Here is a 20,970-nt window from a genome sequence, read left to right as displayed (position 1 = left end):
GAATACTGGGATCGAATGGGAATTAAGGAGCTGAGTTAAAGAGACTCCCATTGGCTCAATAAAGAAAACAATAAAATGAGTTGAAAGATAAATATGTTTAGATCGGAGTTCATAATGAAACTTGAACACAAAATTCACTAGTCATGCTTGGACAAGGCTAGGAAACCACTATTTTGAAAACTAGTAAATCAAGGAAATTACATATTTATCTCTTGTCTTTCCTATGCAAATTGTACCTGAGGATAACAAAATAGTTGGTGAGGAGATATTTCTCCTTTTAGAAGTATTCCAGCTAATAAAGAAAGAATGGCAGAATTAAACTATTTGGCAACCCCAAATGCAACCTGATTATCAATGACTGCTCAGGCTCCAAAAAGAGACAACCAGACATTAGTCCTCCTAAATTACACACCAGGTCTATGAAATAGTCTTACCAAAATATTCCGATCTAAGTGTGGTCAAGTCTCTAGATCAGCACTGTCCAACAGAAATGTGAGCCAAGTATGTAATTGTACATCTCAATTCAAACCCAATTTCAATTCAAACTCTCAATTTCTAGTGCCCAATACCTATACACGGCTACCATATCAGACAGTACAGCTCTAACCACTAAATTATAAGAAATACAGAACAGAGGAACATGCTATCCCAAGGATGCGATTAGCAAAATCCAGACTGGGAACTTCAAGGAAAAGAGGACCTCATTTTTTCAAGCAAAACATTAAAGGGAGAGAAAGAGTGCAAAGTGCATGGGAGTAAGTCTCTTAAGATCATCAGAAACTTAACAGACATATCACCCAACAATGCATAGATTGCATCTACATCTTGATTTGAACAGTGGAAAACACACATTTGTGAGATAAGGAAATTTGAACACTTTTTTTTTTCCCTGCTATTAAGGAGCTATTCGTTTTGTTAGGTGTGACAGGGCACTGTGGTTACATTTTAAAAACATCTTTTAGAGCTATATACTGAAAAATGTATAAAGTACTATGATATCTGGGATTTGCTTCAAAATAACCCAGAGTGAGTGGTGGGGTACAGATGAAACAGGCTTGTCCAAGAGTTGACAATTATTTGAAGCTGGATGATGGATATATGGGGAAAAAATTATATTATCTTTACTTTTGACATGTTTGAAATTTTGCACAATTATTATTAATTTTAGATAGGAAGGGAGAGAGAAACATCAATGTGAGAGAGATACACTGATTGGTTGCCTCTGTACACACCCTGCCAGGGATTGAACCTGCAAGCTAGGTATGTGCCCTGTTAACTCTGTAATGCATATTACATCAAACTGGCGACCTTCTGGTGGACGACACTCCAACCGAGTCACACCAGCCAGGACTGCACAATTTTTTTAAAAAATACATTTTATTGATTTTTTACAGAGAGGAAGGGAGAGGGATAGAGTTAGAAACATCGATGAGAGAGAAACATCGATCAGCTGTCTCCTGCACACCTCCTACTGGGGATGTGCCCGCAACCAAGGTACATGCCCTTGACCGGAATCGAACCTGGGACCCTTCAGTCCGCAGGCTGACGCTCTATCCACTGAGCCAAACCAGTTAGGGCTGCACAATTTTTTAATAAAAGACTGTGGGATAAGATTACAATGGCGCTGTCCACATCTCAGAAGAATCATTCGTTAAAGACACCACTATAAGTCTTTCTTTCTAAGCCCATAAAGTACCAGTGCCTGCAGCCACCACCACTGAAGGCAACAAACCAAGAAAAACTTACAAAACAAAAACCAGACAAAGAAAACACTCGCTTTATTAAAACACTGAAGTTGCCAGAAGAAAGAGGGAATGGTTTTTCCCACCTGGCATTAAACACCTTTTCCTTGGGTTGTGCTGCCTGAGTTTTCCTGAGTCCCTGCTTTACCCTCCCTGATCCATCAATGCAGATGTCTTAGTGGCAAGGCTATCTGGACACCAAACATACAATGTACTGTACCAGTCCTCCTTTATTTCTATGTTCCTGCACCTCATCAGAGAGCAAATGGTGGAGATTTATCCCAAAAGGGCACACAAGCCTATGGGGTCAAGTGAAGCTAATCACATCAGATTTCAGATTATGAGCTTAGACACACTTTGGAAGAGTGCTGGCTCATATACTGTTAACTCTGTAATGCACATTGCATAAATTTAACAGTGCAAATTAAACAACGGAAAAGGACAAAGGTTTTAGCATCTTGTACCCAACAGCTTCTGATGATATGAAGTCATTTCTAAGGCTGATGGCGTCCTTTCCTGACTACCCAGAGTTGACTCCACAGAGTTCGGTGGTGTAGATTCACTCTCCTCTAACAAGTGCCTATTTAATAAACTTGAATTTTAGAGTGAAAATGTCTTATCGGTGTGAAAGTGTGTGCAGTGATTTGGGAGGCAACAAATTAAGAGCAAAGGCTCAAACTAAAAAATAAAAATATTTATTTAGGTTTTTGGAAATATAAATAACAACAAATGACAAAAGGCAAAATAAAACAGAAAAACTGACATGTTATATCACTGATCATCTCCAGGCACAAGATCATTTATTAATGAATATAAAAAAATAAACTTCATTATTTTTATCTGCTTTCCCCCCAGCTTTAACTACATGAATATTCCTAAGAAATTCCACAGTTATACCGGCCCCTTCTGAGTACATGAGGTTAAGGTCCTACTCCCATAGGGAAATAAATTTCTATCCTTAGGGATTCTGAACTAGACCTCTAGGAACTTACAAAGCAGTTCCTTTCATTAGGATCCTTCTAACATAGGGAGAATGCAGCCGTCACCCATTAAAACACGATCCAGTGTAGGTGTAGGTACTCCTCAGGTGTCCCGAGTTCTCCAAATGAGTACCCGACTAAGCCACCAGCTTTACTCCAGCCCAGCCTGCGGCCCACAGCCTCTCAAGCTGCACCAAAAGTGGGCTTCACAGATAAAGCATCTTTCCCCTTTCTTCCTGGAAGTTAGAGGGCTACACGGGTAGGAAGGATATGGAGGTTTTGCATCAAGCTTGCCTTCACACTCTGTACTGGGGGAGGGCTACTAAACTACCCAGAGCACACCTGTGTTGAGTGTATGGCATGTACTTACCCATTGCCACACAGGAAGTTGAGTAAATTAGCCAGTCACTCTGGACCAAGCCCCTCAAAACAGAGGCAAATTCAGTGAGCCAAGCATGTGGCAATAGCCCCAGTTCACCTAGGTCCTTTCCAAAGAACCGTATTAATCTGATCCCAAAGCACATTTGGCCAGGACAGAGCATGGTAGGAAAATGGAACTTCTGGGAAGGGCCATGCCATGTGGAGTTTACAGGTTGTTGTTTAGTCTACAGCACAAGAAGATGGCAGCATCGCTAATATTCAGAGCTGGAGAGAACGTTGCCTGGTCCACACTCCTGGAGCTTCTTTACTAATGCAGCTTAATGGCAGTTGCCCAGATGTCGTTGCTGGGAAGCGGCGGAAGGACCCATCCTTGGGGAACAGAGTTGCCTTCGGGATGATCAGATGGCACCAGGTACTGATCCCAATCATGCCTTAATAGGAAATTATAAAACAACTGTTTATTTCTGTTTTAGTCCAAGCCAGATGTTCAGCAACTAAATATTCTATTTCAGGACTTACCTTTTCAATGACTGATGTACTAAAGAACTACACTATCGGGGATTATGCAAAAGACTGCATTTCTTAAATATACATATAAAGGGTGGAAAACTCCTAAGAACTTATAGTCATTTTAAAAAATATGTTTTTATTGATTTTAGAGAGAGAGGAAGGGAAAGAGAGATAGAAACATCAACGAGGAGAGAGAATCATTGATTGACTGCCTCCCGCATGCCCCACACTGGGAATTGAGCCCACAACCCGGGCATATGCCGAGAATCGAACCATGACCTCCTAGTTCACAGGTTGACTGAGCCACTCTCATCATTGATGTTCCTATCTCTCTCCCTCTCCCTTCCTCTCTGAAATCAATAAAAAAATATATTTCAAGAAAGATATATTAAATGAGGTGTCTTTAAAAAGAAATACACATAAAACAATATTACGTATTGATCAGTTGACAAAAATTTGGCCAGAGGCTCACTGAAACCTAATCATATATTTCCTTTAGAAGCAGCAGCCGTTCAGCAGTCTCTAATTCAGTGTTTGTGGCTTTATAGAGCACAGCTACTGTAAATAACAAGAATTGACTATAGTTATGTTTAGAAGCTAAAACTTGTATATTAGCCAGAAATGCACTTTCCCCGGACATCAACTTGGTATGCAAAAGAGCATTGTTGGCGCTTTGGAAGGAACCTTAGAAATCACTTAGGTCCGTGATTTTCAACCTAGGCTTTGAAGACCCCTGAGCCCCAAGTAGATGCTTTGGGAGTCTAGAAACAACGAAGTGCTTCCTATTAACACTAGAAAGACTGAAATTTTGTATATACCTATATTGCCCAAAAGCAGTCAAAATGACTGCATTGTGAAAAAATAATATCGGAGCACTCTTCACTTATGTTCCTTAGCTTTTCCAATAACTCACTTCTATTCGACATTTCTTTCATGAATTTAGGGTGCAAAAGAAATAAAATAAACAACTTATTAGAACAAGTATCACTGCATAAAGATTCAAATAACAAGTACTAGTTTAGCTTATTGAGCAACTGCAACTTATCCAGTATCGACAATTTATCATGTACTTGTATGTTATCATGTGACGGTAATCGAAAAAAAATGAAAACTGTTATTTCAATACAGAGCCGAACTGGTCATATAAGAAATTTACTCAATTCAATAATGAGAGTCTAAAATTTCCCAAGCAGTCAAAATGACTGTTTTTGGGCAATATAGGTATAACATATATATACCAGAAATGAAGGAGGGGGAGGTAGCTACAATTATTAGTAAACGCATTTATATGTTGTACAAAAAGTCACAAAATTCTAAGACATTGTGTCCTTATATACATAACTGTTTTTCTAATTGAAATTAAAAAGCAGTCAAAATGACTTCCTTGGGCAATCTAGTGTTAATAACAGATTTAAGTTACCTGTGGAACCCATTCATTCATTCTGTTTTATAAACTGATTTGTCCAAAGACTGCATTTGGGAAGAGTACTACTGCCAAAGTTTGAAGGCCACATTCTAGTCCACCATCTTCATTTTATAGGTGAGGAAAGTGTGAGGCCCAGAGAGCTGCAAAGTATTGCTCATTATTAACTGCATGTAAAGATGAGACTCTCTGTTCCTCGCTCTCTTGACTCTGACCTCTTAAGAACTCACAAGTCAGCAGCACGGGTCTTAAACAGTCTCCATAGGCAAGTATACAGGGAGGGTCTGGTTTAGCAGCAGAAGAGAACTAGAAAAGGTAGCCAATGCTTTAAGTCAATGTAACAGCACAGCCTGGGAGAACACAAAAGGGCAAGTCACACCTGAGTTTGTTTCTTCACCTGTTAAAATAGGGACATCTATTTCTCAAGGATGAGTGAGGACTAAACAGATGTTTGTGGCATCCCTAACACTTGGAACCTTTATATAAGCCCATTAGAAATTTTTTAAAAAATACACAGGCGACATGGAGAGTGCCCCTCTGACCTTATTTGGATGAGTGCTGGCAGGGAGTGCTCAGCTTGGAGGTAATACTGTCTGAAAGGCTGCAAGAGGTGAGCGAGCGGGAACTCATCTGAAAAAGAAAAGGCACAATACCACACCATCACACTTCCTATCCAGAGTGTATGTCTCAAGGCAAGGTGACTGAGCCTATGATGACAACACGATCAAACGTGTTTCATCTTTATTCATGATTTCCAGGATATAGTTTAGGTGTCATTGTTGCCTACCAATCTCTTAGCTTAGGTTGAGGTCACCCATGAGAATAAGTCAATCTAGTATTGTCCCTTTCTCCACTGGTTACAGAGCAACTTACCTGGATCCCCAAATAACTTGGACTCAATTTCCCGCTTCTGCAATAAGATTTTCTCTTTTTCTTTCCTCTGTTTCTTTTCTAGTTCTCTCTTCCTCTCTTCCTCTTGTTCTCCTTCCAACATGACTCTGAGGGCTCTCTCTTCAGCTTCATATAGTTCAGAGCGTTTTTTAATGAGTTTTCTCAGTCGCTGAAGATGATGCTCAAAAGTCTCATCTGCTGAGGCTGGAGGACAGACCCCTGGGCAAAGAGATGCAAATGGCATTTTAGTTACAACTTATTCTTATCTCCAAATCTGTGTTCTAATGAGCCAACTCAAACTCCTACTTATAGGATGAATTTGCTTAGCATTTATAAATTCTAATCCCACAGATCAATTTGAATCTGCAATTAATCTGACCCCATCCTTTCCTTTTTCTCTAATTCCTCTTTCTGGAAACTACCACTTAACTTCTGATTTTGTTTCTAAAGGTTTTGATCCTGCAGTTGGAGAGTGGGCTCCCAAAAGGAAAAAACTGTCTTATATTCTTCATTTTGAAATTCCCACTGCTAATAAACAATTCTCCCTTTAAGTGTGAAGTTCTGGGAAAGCACATATGGATACTGAGAAGATATGTAAGAATTAGTACTAATTTTATGTGATAATGGCATCATAATTGATGATGAGTAATTTACTTAGGCATTCTATATTTGTACACATGTGAAAGTTTTCATAAAATTTCATAAGGAAAGCTTTTTGAAATTTATTGCATATTCAAGTAGGTTGCAATAGTGACTCACTACCATAATGGCCCTGCAATAAAAAAGTTGCTGAAGCTGCTAATTCATCCTAGAGTGATGTGTGCTCAATCCTATTAGTCTTTAAAGGTTTTAAAGGAAAATGTATGTATTGCGGCAGTATTTTAACAATACCAGATACAGTGGGGCCTTGACTTACGAGTTTAATTCGTTCCGAGACAGAGCTCGTTAAGGAGCTCGTTAACTCAAATTACTCTATCAACTCAATGCAAAATATCGGCCGAGAGACAGCTGGTATCTCAAAAAACTCGTTAGTCGGGACACTCGTGAGTCAAGGCCCCACTGTACATGGAAGAAAAAAATCCTAATTCTGCTAACATAATCAACCCTTTTTATTTCCCCACTAGAGGCCCGGTGCACAAAAATTTGTGCACTCGGGGTGGGGGGGTCCCTCAGCCTGGCCTGTGCCCTCTCGCAGTCTGGGACCCCTCGGGGGATGACCACCTGCTGGCTTAGGCCTGCTCCCCAGGGGATTGAGCCTAAGCTGGCAATCAGACATCCCTCTGGCAGCCCAGATGTCCACTTGCCAGCAGGGAGCAGGCCTAAGCTGCAGTCTGACATCCTTAGTGCTGCTGAGGAGGCGGGAGAGGCTCCCACCACCACCACTGTATTGGAAGCCGTCAGCCTGGCTTGTGGCTGAGCAGAGCTCCCCCTGTGGGAGCGCACTGACCACCAGGGGGTAGCTCCTGCATTGAGCATCTGCCCCCTGATGGTCAGTGTGTATCATAATCACCAGTCATTCCCAGTCTTTCTGCTTTTAGGGTCAGTTTGCATATTACCCTTTTATTATATAGGACAGAGGCCTGGTGCATGGGTGGGGGCCGGCTGGTTTGCCCTTCAGGGTGGGGGTCCCACTGGGGTGCCTGGCTGGCCTGGGTGAGGGGCTGATGGCTGTTTGTAGCTGGTCACACCCCTTCAGGGTGGGGGTCCCCACTGGGGTGCCTGGCCAGCCTGGGTGAGGGGCTGATGGCTGTTTGTAGCTGGTCACACCCCTTCAGGGTGGGGGTCCCCACTGGGGTGCCTGGCCAGCCTGGGTGAGGGGCTGATAGCTGTTTGCAGGCTGGTCAAGCCCACCCCATGGAGGTTTGGCCAACCTGGGTGAAGGGCTGATGGCTGTTTTTAGGCTGGCCACATCCCCTTTAGGGTGGGGGTCCCCACTGGGATGCCTGGCCAGTCTGGGTGAGGGGCTGAGGGCCGTTTTCAGGCTGGCCAAGCCTCCCCAGCGACGGAAGCTCCTAGCCCAGGGGTGGGCAAACTTTTTGACTCGAGGGCCACAATGGGTTCTTAAACTGGACCGGAGGGCCGGAACAAAAGCATGGATGGAGTGTTTGTGTGAACTAATATAAATTCAAAGTAAACATCATTACATAAAAGGGTACGGTCTTTTTTTTCAATAGTTTTATTCATTTCAAACGGGCTGGATCCGGCCCGCGGGCTGTAGTTTTCCCACGACTGTCCTAGCCTCTCCTTTTTTTCTTTTCTTTTTCTGGGATTTATTTACCTTCTATAATTGAAACTTTGTAACCTGGAGTGGAGCTCAGAGCCGGCCAGGGCTTGGCTTCCTCCATGGCCAGAGGCAACCCAAGGCTCCAGCTCCGTGGCCACAGCCAGCTGAAAGCAGGTATCTGGGGTTTATTTACCTTCTATAACTGAAACTTTGTTGCCTGAGTGGAGCTCAGAGCCGGCCAGGGCGGGTGGGAGGGAAAGCCTCCTGCTCGCTCCAGCTCCGTGGCCACAGCCGGTATCTGGGGTTTATTTACCTTCTATAATTGAAACTTTGTTGCTTTGAGTGTAGCTTAGAGCAGGCTGCGGCAGGCGGGGAACCTTGGCTTCCTCCATCACCGGAGTAAGCAAACCTCCTGCTCGCTCCAGCTCTGTGGCTGCCAGCTGCCATCTTTGTTGGTGGTTAATTTGCATATCTCGCTGATTAGCCAATGGAAGGCGTAGCGAAGGTATGGTCAATTACCATGTTTGTCTATTATTAGGTAAGATGTTGATCCTCCAGCCGCTTTTGTCCATATATTAGCAACTTCACATAGTTCAATGTAAAATGTGTGTACGTACATATCTCCATGTCAATTGTCTACATTTTTTCCCTCTCCTTATAATTATTTAATGGCTCCATCCTGTTTCACCAAATCAATGTACCTACCATAATTTACTTAATAAGCTCTCTAGTCCTGGACAGTTAGGCTGTTCCAAATGACTTGTTATCATATAATGCTACAATGAATAATCTTAGGCACCATGGGGCCTCATCCGGTCTTTGGACCTTGGCATAATGAGAAAAAACTTACCACCCTGAAATCTTAAACCCAAATATTTTCTTCTCTGACAACTTCCTACCGTTTCAGTATTCTCACCTTCTTCTCCCTCAAGATTCTGTGAATTTCATTAAACTCTCTCACTGAATGTATCAGATTCCACCCATCTTCTATTTCTTCTCACCAAAACTTGTAGTCACCCACAAAGCAAAACCCCAACAGCCCAGTGCTCTGTGCTCACGTGCTAGCTGTAGAGTGCTCCCGGAAGAAGCCATTTGATTACTGGCCTGGTGCCAGTTTACAGTTACATCAGCTGGGCCCATAGCCCCTCCCTGCAGCCACACTGCCATGGGTCTCTGCTTGGCCCTCACTCACTGCTCATTTCACCACTCTCTGAAAGTCCTACTTCTCTATTGACTCTCAGAGCAAACCCTCTAATCTATTTCCCGGAGGAGACAGGCCACCCGGAAGGAAAATTCCTTAACTTTCTGCCCCCAATTCCACTCATCTGTATTACTACCCATCATTGTCTCCTTCATTTCATTCCAGTAGAAGATGGTTCTTCTCCACTTAAGTTAATCCCTCCACCAGGGATCTGAATCTGACTACCTCCTCCAAGACCAGAGCCATCAACTGTTCCTCTGCTTCTCATTGATCTTTCTTCCTCTATTCATAGTCACGCCTTGGCTCAGGATTTAAACATTTTCAAGTTTTTCCCATGACCCTAAGGTAGCACCCCTTACCCGATCCCCCCACAGCCCCCCGCCCCATACACACACTGGCGGATGCTGATCTTATACTCTCCTTTTCTTCACAGGCAAATGATTAATGAGTTGATCTCACTGTCTGCTTTTCTTCTGTCCTACTCCATCTTTACTCTACTTTAGTCGGGCTTCTACTTCTACCACCCCCTGAAATGCCCCTAGTGCAGTCACTAATTCCCATGGATGTTTCTCAAGCTTTTTATTACTTGAAAATAAAAATAAGATGAAACACTTGAATGGCATTTACTATGTGCCAGGACTGCTTTAAGCACTTAACTCATGTCTACTAATTTAATCACCACAACACCCCATGGGTAGGTACTATCATTATTCCCTCCTTACAGAGGAGGGCACCAACGCATAAAGAAGTTTAAGTAAACGTGCCAAGATTGCACAATCTCTGTGATCATTTGCCACTCTGCAGAAGAAGTAGCGGGTCTACCTTTTCCTCCTCTCTCTCTGACCTTTCTCGATCTCTTCTGTGGAATCCTCTTTATTCATCTTGATATTGTCTTTCTGGCTCTCATTTCACACTACACAACCTCTTTAAGGTCTGTTTACATGCTGATGAGCCCTTATCCAGGGTGTCCCACAGGCACCTCAAACTCAACAGGTCCCAAACTGAACTCATCAACCCAAAGCCAAATCCTCCTGCTGTTTTCCTGGTATTTAGAATGGTATCATCATTCAGTGGATTAAGTGGATTAAGCTACAACCTGGAAGCCATTTTTTTTTTCAGCTCCCACATGCTGAGTTCCCCAAGTTATTAATTTATATGTACACACACACACACACACACACACACACACACACACACACACACACACACTTTATTCATATCTCTTAAATCCATTTACTTTTCTCCTACTGTGGTCCTTAGTTCACACTCCCATACTATCCCAGCCCAGACTATGACAACCTTTATCAGTCTCTCTTCCTAGATCAGTGATGGCGAACCTTTTGAGCTCGGCGTGTCAGCATTTTGAAAAACCCTAACTTAACTCTGGTGCAGGGTCACATATAGAATTTTTTTAATATTTGCAACCATAGTAAAATAAAGATTTATATTTTTGATATTTTATATATTTAAATGCCATTTTAACAAAGAAAAATCAACCAAAAAAATGAGTTCGCGTGTCATAGGTTCGCCATCACTGTCCTAGATGCTCCAAACCTTTCTCTGCTCTGCCACCAATGATCTGTCATCATTTCACTCTGCTTGAAATCTTTCAGTGGTTCCCCTGAGCTTTAAGCATAGGTGAGAAGTCTAGCCTGGCCCATAAAACACTTTGTGGGTTTTTTAAAAATATATTTTTACTGATTTCAGAGAGGAAGGGAGAGGAGATAGAAACATCAATGATGAGAATCATTGATGGGCTGCCTCCTGCACATCCCCTACTGGGGATCGAACACACAACGTAGGCATGTGCCCTTGACCTGAATTGACGAACCCAGGACCCTTCAGTCCACAGGCTGATGCTCTATCCACTGAGCCAAACCAGCTAGGGCCCATAGGACACTTTGTGATGTGACCCTACTTACATATCCAGCCTCATTCTCTCAGCACTTACTTGGAGGTACATACGCCTTGAAGAAAGAAGTTAGAAAGCTGCTTGTTTTCTTTTAAAATACACAAGGCAACCAGCTACTAGTTACCAAATCATTTTACATTCAAGTCAATTAACTCCACACAGCCTGCTTATTATAAAGACCATAATTCCTCCTAAAATTTTCTCTTTCTTTTGGACCAAGTAGAGGGGAGACTAACAGTGAGAAATTATGCTGGTAAATTCACTTGGCAGATATTACTGACCCTCACCTCACAGAGGACATGGAGCAGAGGAACATTAAATAGTAGTCCTTAAGGTTTGCATTCTCATAAGCAAGAGGCATGAGTAGACACAGTAGAAGCAAATCTAGATGACCACAGTAGATGATTCACAAATGCCCTACAGAATCATCTGTGTGAGGCCTGAATCTGAATCAGCCACTCTAAGGGCTGACATGCAGAAGCTCATCATTTAGCTAGTGAGTAAGACTGGCTGAATGCACAATGGTCACGTCCCAACAAAACTTTTTTTAAAATATATTTTTATTGATTTCAGAGAGGAAGGGAGAGGGAGAGAGAGAGAGAAATATCAATGATGAGAGAGAATCATTGATTGGGTGCCTTCCGCATGCTTCCACTGGGGATCGAACCTGCAACCCAGGCATGTGCCCTTGACTGAAATCAAACCCGAGACCTTTCAGTCCGCAGGCCCATGCTCTATCCACTGAGCCAAACCAGTTAGGGCCCAACAAAACTTTTTATTGCCCTGACTGGTTTGGCTCAGTGGATAGAGTGTCGGCCTGCGGACTGAAAGGTCCCAGGTTCGATTCCGGTCAAGGGCATGTACCTTGGTTACAGGCACATCCCCAGTAGGAGGTGTGCAGGAGGCAGCTGATCAATGTTTCTCTCTCATAGATGTTTCTAACTCTCTATCTCTCTCCCTTCCTCTCTGTAAAAAATCAGTAAAATATATTATAAAAAAACAACACTTCTTATTAAGGGTCTGAATTATAGTTTTAATTTATTATATTTTAAACCAAACAGAGGAATTCATTTGCTATCGTGGTATTTGCTAATTTGTGTACTCACAAATATCACTGGTGAATGTCAATGGCCTACAACCTACTAAATAAGGCAGCATGTGGCCCAAACCAGGTGCAAGTGAGAAGGAGCAGGAGGTCACCTCAGCTCAGAGCAGAGAAGGATGGGAGATATGACATCTAAATTTGGTTTTGAAGGATAGTGAGGGCTTAAAATAGCAAAGATGGGACTAAGGGCCCTCCAGCCAAATCCCATTCACACCTCTTCAAATAGCCATGATTCAGATTTGAAATGTATCTGAAGGAACATGCCAAGTTTTCAACACCTTCTGAAGCCTCAAGTAAGGACAGGATAGGACAGCTTTCACCTTGGCACATGGGTAAAGCTGGCCAGCCCTATCAACCTCACTCAGAATAATGTGGCCAGGACTTCCTGGGGTGGGAATGATGCGTCCAGGGGAAGACGGTGCACTGGGTTCCCACACCTGCCTCTCTTCAACCGGGGCTACCAAGGGCCAAACATCAGAGGGACCTACTTCGAAGGTTCTGAGACACTGCTGACAAGCTCAGTTACCTACTGGGTGAAAAATTTGAAGTATCAAGCATTTTCCTTCAAGATTTTGGGTGAAGGGCAAGCGCGATGGTAAAGAAAGAAAGGAACAGGGGAACAAAGGAAGAAATGCCAGTAGAAGTGCAAAGCCAGTTACCTTTCCTTGCTGCAGCCTCTTTCCTGAGTTTCCTCAATTTCTCCAAGGCCCGAAGAATGTCCACCATTCTTTTGGTGTCTGCTTGTTTTTTCCTCACTTCAGACAAGACACCATCGGCAGCAGCTTTAAGTTCCTGCTCCTGGGGAAGAAAGAGAGCCCATGAGAACAGCTGCCCAGCAGTGAGACTTCAGAGAATCAGACAGTCCCAGGGTTAAGAAAGATTCTGCTGGATTTACACCCCAATTCCCTGGGCCATGCCCAAAACACCGCCCTACACTGGTCCAGCCAAAGAATTATCCTCTCTGCACGTCCACATGGACACTGGCCTTTTCTCTTCCTCAGAGTTTCTAAAGTGTGGCCCAAGGAACACCTGCATTCAACTTACCTTGTTAAGTTGGGGCTCTCATTAAACATGAAAACACCTGGCCCTGGCCGGGGGTCCCAGTTGGCTGGAGCATTGTCCTATGCGCCAAAAGGCTGTAGGTTCAATTCCAAAACGGGACATACCTAGGTTGCGGGTTCAATCCCCAGTTGGGGCATGTACAGGAAGCAACCAATCAATGCTTTTCTCTCAGACCAATGTTTCTCTCCCCCCCACCCCGCCCTTCCTCTACTAAAACAAATAAACATATCCTTGGGTGAAGACTTAAAAAAAAAAAAAAAAAAAAAAGCAGACCCATGGATCCAAAGATTGAGGGTAGCAGGGAAGATAAGGAATCCTATCCTATATAATAATAAAAGAGAAACATGGTAATTGGTGTACGACCGCTACCCTTCCCATTGGCTAATCAGGGAGATATGCAAATTAACTGTCAGCCAAGATGGCGGCGGCAGCCAGGCAGCTTGAAACTAACATGAGGCTTGCTTGCTTCAGTGACGGAGGATTCCAACGTTGCCCGCCTGCCTTGCCGGGCTCTGAGCCTGCAGTTTGAAACATTTTAACAAATATAGAAGCTAAAAAAAACCCAAAAAACCCAGAAACCAGCTTTCAGCGAGCTGGGATCTCAGAGCTGGAGTCATACATTGTTTCGATTACCTACTTTCAGCAGCGGAGGCCTAAGAGCTGGAGCCTCAGAGCTAAAGCTGGCCCAGAATTAAAAAAAAGAAAAAGAAAAAAAGGAGCGGTTGGGAGCTTCCATCACCCGCCAGCCTGAAAACAGCTCTCAGCCCCTCACCCAGACTGGCCAGGAACCCCAGTGGGGACCCCCACCCTGAAGGGTGTGTGAACAGCTGCAAACAGCCCTCAGCCCCTCACCCAGGCTGGCCAGGCACCCCAGTGGGGACCCCAACCCTGAAGCGTGTGTGACCAGCTGCAAACAGCCATCATCCCCTCACCCAGGCTGGCCAGGCACCCCAGTGGGGACCCCCATCCTGATCCAGAACACCCTTCAGGGCAAACCAGCCAGCCCCACCCATGCACCAGGCCTCTATCCTATATAGTAAAAGGGTAATATGCCTCCCAGCACCGGGATCAGCTGAGCCGAGAGGCCTCCCAGCACCGGGATCAGCGTGACAGGGGACAGCGCCCAAACCCCCTGATCGCCCTCTGGCTCTGTGTGTGACAGGGGGTGGGGCCACAACCTCCCTATCCGCCCTGCTCTGTTCGTGACAGGGGAAGGCGCCCCAACCTCCTGATCAGCCCTGCTCTGTGCCTGATACGGGGGACTCCCTATCCGCCCTGCTCTGTTCGTGACAGGGGAAGGCGCCCCAACCTCCTGATCAGCCCTTCTCTGTGCCTGATACGGGGGAGCTCCCCAACCTCTGATCACCCTGCGGCTCTGTGTGTGACAGGGTGCGGCGCCCCAACCCCCTGATCGGCCCTGCTGTGTGTGTGACTGGGTGCGGCGCCCCAACCCCCGCCCTCCCACGGGCCCTGCTCTGTTTGTGATGGGGTAGAGCCATAACCTCCCCATCGGCCCTGCCCTGAGTGTGAGAGTGGCGGCGCCCCAACCCCCTGATCGGCCCTGCTCTGTGGGTGATAGAGGGCGGCGCCACAACCCCCACCCCTCCCACGGGCCCTGCTCTGTGTGTGATGGGGTAGAGCCATAACCTCCCCATCGGCCCTGCCCTGAGTGTGAGAGTGGTGGCATCCCAACCCCCTGATCGGCCCTGCTCTGTGGGTGATAGAGGGCGGCGTCCCAACCCCCTGATCTGCCCTGCTGTGTGTGTGACAGGGGGCGGTGCCCCAACTCCCCTATCGGCCCTACTCTCTGAGTGACAGGGAGGAGCTCCTCAACCCCCTGATGGGCCCTGCTCTGTGCGTGACAGGGGGCAGCGCCCCAACCCCCGGATTGGCCCTGCTCTGTGCATGACAGGGGGTGGCGTCGCAACCTCCCCATCGACCCTGCCTTGAGTGTGACAGGGGGCGGTGCCCCAACCCCCCAATCGGCCCTACCCTGAGCGTGACTGGGGGTGGCATCGCAACCTCCCGATCCGCCCTGCTCTGTGCATGACAGGGGTCGGCGCCCCAACTCCCCAATCGGCCCTGCTCTGAGCCCGACCAGGGCCTGCACCTAGGGATTGGGCCTGCCCTCTGCCACCCGGGAGCAGGACTAAGCCAAGGGGTCCCCAAGGGGTCCCAGACTGCAAGAGGGCACAGGGCAGGCTGAGGGGCCCCCCCTTCTCCCCGAGTGCACAAATTTTTGTGCACCGGGCCTCTAGTCCTATATAATAAAAGGCTAATATGCAAATCGACTGAACTGCAGAACAACCTGTCGCTATGACATGCACTGACTACCAGGGGGCAGACACTCAACGCAGGAGCTGCCCCCTGGTGGTCAGTGCATCACCACAGGGGGGGCACTGCTCAGCCAGAAGCCGGGCTCAGAGCTGGCAAGCACAGCAGCGGTGGCGGGAGCCTTTCTTGCCTCTGCAGCAGCGCTAAGGATGTCTGACTGCTGACTTAGGCCCGCTCCCCATGATGCACAGATTTCATGCACCGGGCCTCTAGTGGAGTTATAAAAGCCCAGGACTCTACAATGCTCAGTGACAACCTAAAATACTCTACTGCCAAGAATCTCTTCAACATGACAGCCTTTCAAACATCTGAAGACCCTATTGTACTCTTCTTAAGTCGGTTCACATGTAGATAAATCATTCTGGTTACTCTAAGGCTAAGCCAAGCATGTCAAACTCACAGCCCTGCCTCGTTTATTTAAATCATGCTTGCCAAAGCCGGTTTGGCTCAGTGGATGGAGCGTCGGCCTGCGGACTGAAGGGTCCCAGGTTCGATTCCGGTCAAGGGCATGTACCTGGGTTGTGGGCATATCCCCAGTGGGAGATGTGCAGGAGGCAGCTGATCGATGTTTCTCTCTCATCGATGTTTCTAACTCTCTATCTCTCTCCCTTCCTCTCTGTAAAAAATCAATAAAATATATTTTAAATAAATAAATAAATGAATGAATAAATAAATAAATAAATAAATCATGCTTGCTCTAAGCCATTACTCAAAGGACTCTGTCTCTAACACCCTCACCAGAGGTGGAAGGGAGGATGCTTTTGCCTAAAGCTCTCTTTCCCATCTCTCAAATCAGCACTGCAACTGCACCATTTCAGCTACCATGCTGTTTCACTCTTCTCGCCTGAAATGCACCTGTTGCTCTCACTTGGCTTTGACATTTCCTTTAAGACTCAGTTCAGTTGTTACTTTATCATCCAAACCTTCCCTGAGACCTTCCCCAAAGGATTAGCTATTCCTTTTCTGGGCTCCTATAGCACCTACATATGAAATCGTAACGCACAATGCTATACAGACATGATACCCCATGGGGCTCCAAGTCCCTCAAGGACAAGCACTATGTCCCATTTATCTCTATCCCCAGCACCCTGCACTGGGCCTGGTACTTAATGGGCCCTCATTAAATGTCTGAACTGACTCAAACTCTCTTAGGTTAAGGCCTTGCCTCCAAGTATTCTTAAAAGCACTGATGTTTTGGGGGGCTTGAAAACAAAGCTTGACATCAATACACTTCAGAGGGGGAGTTACATCAGACTCTAGGGCAGTAGCAAACACCAGGAGAAGGGAAAAAAGGAAACAGTAGCTGGTAGTGGAGTGGAGGAAGGGGGGATGTGGAGGCACTCAAAAGTAATAACAATGTCTGAACTATCTGACCAATTTCCAGTTTCACTCTGGCCCCCACTTAAGAGCTTGAGATTAACAGGTTTTCAAATCACACAACCTGGGCTCAAATCAGACATGAAACTGCCACAAACCAATTTGTGTGGTTGTTGGCAGGTTAAATTCCTTATGCCTTACTTTCCTAATCTGTAGAGTTGGGATAATACCACCTACCTCTCAGGGTTATTACCAGGATTCAAGAGCTGGTGTATGTAACGACCTTAGCACAGTGCCTCGTATACAGTAAGTGCTCAAAAAACACCATTGTTGAATCTCAAGATTTGTGGTTTAAAATTCATAAACAAAGGATTTCTGGGGAAATCATCACTATTGACCCATCAGCTACTTAGGATGTATGTTCCTTAAGGAAAGGCCACAAGTTCTCTATGTATTGTATTTTTAAAGTCACTTAGGGTCCAGCTGGTGTTGCTCAGTGGTTGAGCGGGGACTTATGAACCAGGAGGTCACCAATTCCCGGGCAGGGCACATTGGGGGGAGGGGGGGGAGGGGGGGGAGGGGGGGGGGAAGGGAGGGACGTGCAGGAGGAAGCAGATCCTCTCTGATCATTGATGTTTCTATCTCTCTCTCCCTCTGTGAAATAAATAAAAGCACCAGATGCTTGTTAGTCTTGAGTGCTGGTGTCAGAATGTCGGTGCAGATCTGTCATCCCTGCAACGCCCCTGTGTAATTCTCCTACATAATGTATACAGGGCTCTGCAGTGCACCCAGAGCATTGGTGTTGCTACTATTCATCATTAACACGCAATCAATACGGAGCTATGAGGTCGGAAAGGCAAACTATCTTTTTACTTTACAAGTGAAGATAAGGAGGCTTAGCCCTGGGAAATGGCAGCGCAACGCCTCGTGCCCCTTCACGTTCCAAACGCCAGTAGCCTCACCCCCGTGCGCAACCGCTGCTCTTACCCGCTTCTTCTCCTCCACCTCCTGGACGCACTTGACCCGCCAGCGGTCAATCTCCTGCTCGCGCTCCGCCGCTCGCGCGGCCTCCGCCTCCCGCTCGGCCTCGCGCTCCCGGGCCCTCTCGCGGAGCCGCAGCCGGCGGCGCCGGACCCTCTCCAGCCTCCGCCGCGCCTCGCCCACGTAGGCGGCCTGGGTCAGCAGCTGGAGCCGCTCGGCCAGCTCCGCGCGCAGCGGCGCCGCCTGGGCGTGCAGCAGTGCCCAGGCCGCGCCGTCCGCCTCGGCCTCGCGCAGGGCCTGGCCCAGCTCCCGCAGCCGCCGCACGAGGCGCAGAGCCCCGCGCACCCGCGCGCGCACTTCACCCAGGGTGGGCCCGGCCGGCGCGCGCGGGGGCGGCGGGCAGCCCGCTCGCCGCGGGGCTCCGAACACCGCCTCCAGCCACTGCCGGTCGCGCAGGCGCTGCAGGGTCGAGTCCGCGAGCACGTCGGGCGGCGGCGCCTCAGGCCAGCGCGGGCTCCAGGGCGGCCCCGGGCCTGGAGGCGGCGGCCGCGGGCGCTCGCCGGCGTCGATCCCCGGGAAAGGCCGGCACTGAGGCGGCGGCGGAGGCAGCGGCGGGGGTGGCACCGGGTAGAAGGCACCGCCGCCCCCGCCGCCGCCTCCGCCGCGGGAGGCTTCCCCAGGCGCCCGGGGCTGCACAGCCGGCGGGGGCTGGAGGAAGGGGGCGGAGGCCCCCGGAAAGGGGCCGGGCCGCTGGGGAAGAGGCGGCGGAAAAGCCGGCGAGGGCAGCGGCGGCGGCGGACAGCCAAAGGGAGCGGGCGGCGGCGGCTGCGGGGGCGGCGGGCCCGGGCGACCCGGGGCGAAGAAGGGCGGCAGGGCCATGGCCACCACCGGAGGCTTCTGAGAAGTGACAGGATCTGATGGTCTCCCGAGAAAGGGTCTTCCGGGAGGAAGTGACGCATGCCACGCGCGACGCCGGTGTGACCCGCGCGGCGCGTGGGTGGGCGTTCATGCAATCCTTCAATTAATACTGTTCCTTTAAAAAAAAAAAATACTGTTCTTTTTTGTTGTTGTTATTTGTTTTTTCTTTTTTTAATCCTCACCCGTTTTTCCTTTGATTTTTAAGGAGAGGGAAAAAAAGAGAAGCATCGATGTGGGAGAAACACATCCATCGGTTGCCTCCGGCACGAGCCCCGCCCGGGGCAAACCGGCTCGGGCATGTTCTTAATGATCATTTTAGGTGTGAAGCCAGCTGCTTTGCAGACAGCGAGACTAACGGACACAGATCCTCTCCTGTGGAACTGCCTGTCGAGTAAAGAAAACACATTAATCAAGTAATGACGCAAGCAATTGTGAAAGTGCCGCGGTGAATGTACGTACTACCGAGGAGGAGAGCACAGAGCAAGAAGAGCTTATAGGACAATTTGACTTAGAAAGGTCGGGGAAAGGTTGTCCCAATGACTTTAGGCTTCGTTTAAGGTCTGAAGGATAAGTAGGAGTTAAATAGAAGAGAGGGAAACACGGTTCAGATAAGGACAGCGTTTGCAAAATACCCCTAGTTGGTAGGAGTAGGCGTGGTGGTGGGGGGGGGGGGGGGGGACTGAAAGAATGTCAGAGCGGATGGAGCACAGAAAGCCTGAAGGGAGCCTGGCGATCCTGGCGTGGACAGAGATATAGCGTCCAGGATCTCATATTTTAAGAACAATGGGAAACTTCTGGGGGATTTTAAGCTACATGATTGTTGTTGTTTTTTAAATTAAACTCTATTTTGAGATCATTGTAAGAAATATGCAGTTGTGAGAAAAATACAGGGCGATCCTGTGTACTCTTAACTCAGTTTCTCCACATAGTAGTATCTTGCAAAGCTGTAGTACAATATCACAACCAGGATGTTGGCATTGATAATCAAGATACAGAACATATATTTCCATCATTTCCAGGATCCCTCATTTGCCCTTTTATAGTCACACCCACTTCCCATTAACCGAAACTGCTGACCCGGTCTCCATTTCTATAACTTCTGTCCTTTCAAGAATATTATACATAAACTAGAGGCCCGGTGCACAAAAATTTGTCGGGGGGAAGGGGGGGGTCCCTCAGCCCGGCCTGTGCCCTCTAGCAGTCTGGGACCCCCTCGGGAGATAACAACCTGCTGGCTTAGGCCTGCTCCCGGGTGGCAGAGGGCAGGCCCAATCCCTAGGTGCAGCCCCTGGTTGGGCTCAGAGCAGGGCCGATTGGGGAGTTGGGGCACCACCCCGTCACACTCAAGGCAGGGTCAATGGGGAGGTTGCGGCGCAACCCCCTGTCACGCACAGAGCAGGGCCAATCCGGGGGTTGGGGCACTGCCCCCTGTCACACACAGAGCAGGGCCCATCAGGGGGGTTGGGGCTTCGTACCCTGTCATGCACAGAGCAGGGCCCATCGGGGGTTGAGGAGCTCCCCCCATCACTCACAGAGTAGGTCCGATAGGGGAGTTGGGGCACCGTTCCCTGTCACACACAGAGCAGGGCCAATCAGGGGATTGGGGGACCGCCACTGTCACACTCAGGGCAGGGCTGATGGGGAGGTTATGGCTCTACCCCATCACACACACAGAGCAGGGCCCGGGGTGGGGGTGGTTGGGGTGCCGCACCCTGTCACACACAGAGCAGGGCCAATCAGGGTGTTTGGGCGCTGCCCCGTCATGCTGATCCCGGTGCCGGGAGGCCTCTCAGCTCCGCTGATCCCAGTGCTGGGAGGCATATTACCCTTTTACTATATAGGGTAGAGGCCTGGTGCATGGGTGGGTGCCAGCTCGTTTGCCCTGAAGGGTGTCCTGGATCAGGGTGGGGTTCCCCACTGGGGTGCCTGCCCAGTCTGGGTGAGGGGCTGAGGGCTGTTTTCAGGCAGGGGATGACTAACCTCCCAAAC

General features: G+C 47.8%; 1 protein-coding gene across 2 annotated transcripts; it reads right to left on the bottom strand.

The window, feature by feature from the left end:
- Positions 1-2,415: 2,415 nt before the first annotated feature.
- PDCD7 (programmed cell death 7) lies at positions 2,416-20,074 on the bottom strand. 2 transcript variants are annotated; one of them, XM_059698233.1, is made up of 5 exons: positions 18,070-19,108; positions 13,029-13,167; positions 5,910-6,146; positions 5,579-5,666; positions 2,416-3,534 (listed from the first exon to the last, which is right to left on the bottom strand). In XM_059698233.1, the coding sequence occupies exons 1-5, from the start codon at positions 18,940-18,942 to the stop codon at positions 3,411-3,413; spliced, it is 1,461 nt and encodes a 486-aa protein (XP_059554216.1). In that variant the 5' UTR covers positions 18,943-19,108; the 3' UTR covers positions 2,416-3,410. The 2 variants fall into 2 exon arrangements, with proteins under 2 accessions (XP_059554216.1, XP_059554226.1); XM_059698243.1 differs by lacking the exons at positions 5,579-5,666; positions 5,910-6,146 and having other exon boundaries at positions 18,070-20,074.
- Between the last annotated feature and the right edge of the window lie 896 nt (positions 20,075-20,970).

The sequence above is a fragment of the Myotis daubentonii genome, chromosome 1 (genome assembly GCF_963259705.1).
Source record: "Myotis daubentonii chromosome 1, mMyoDau2.1, whole genome shotgun sequence".
NCBI lineage: Eukaryota > Metazoa > Chordata > Mammalia > Chiroptera > Vespertilionidae > Myotis > Myotis daubentonii.
This window is presented reverse-complemented; position numbering and strand designations above follow the sequence as displayed.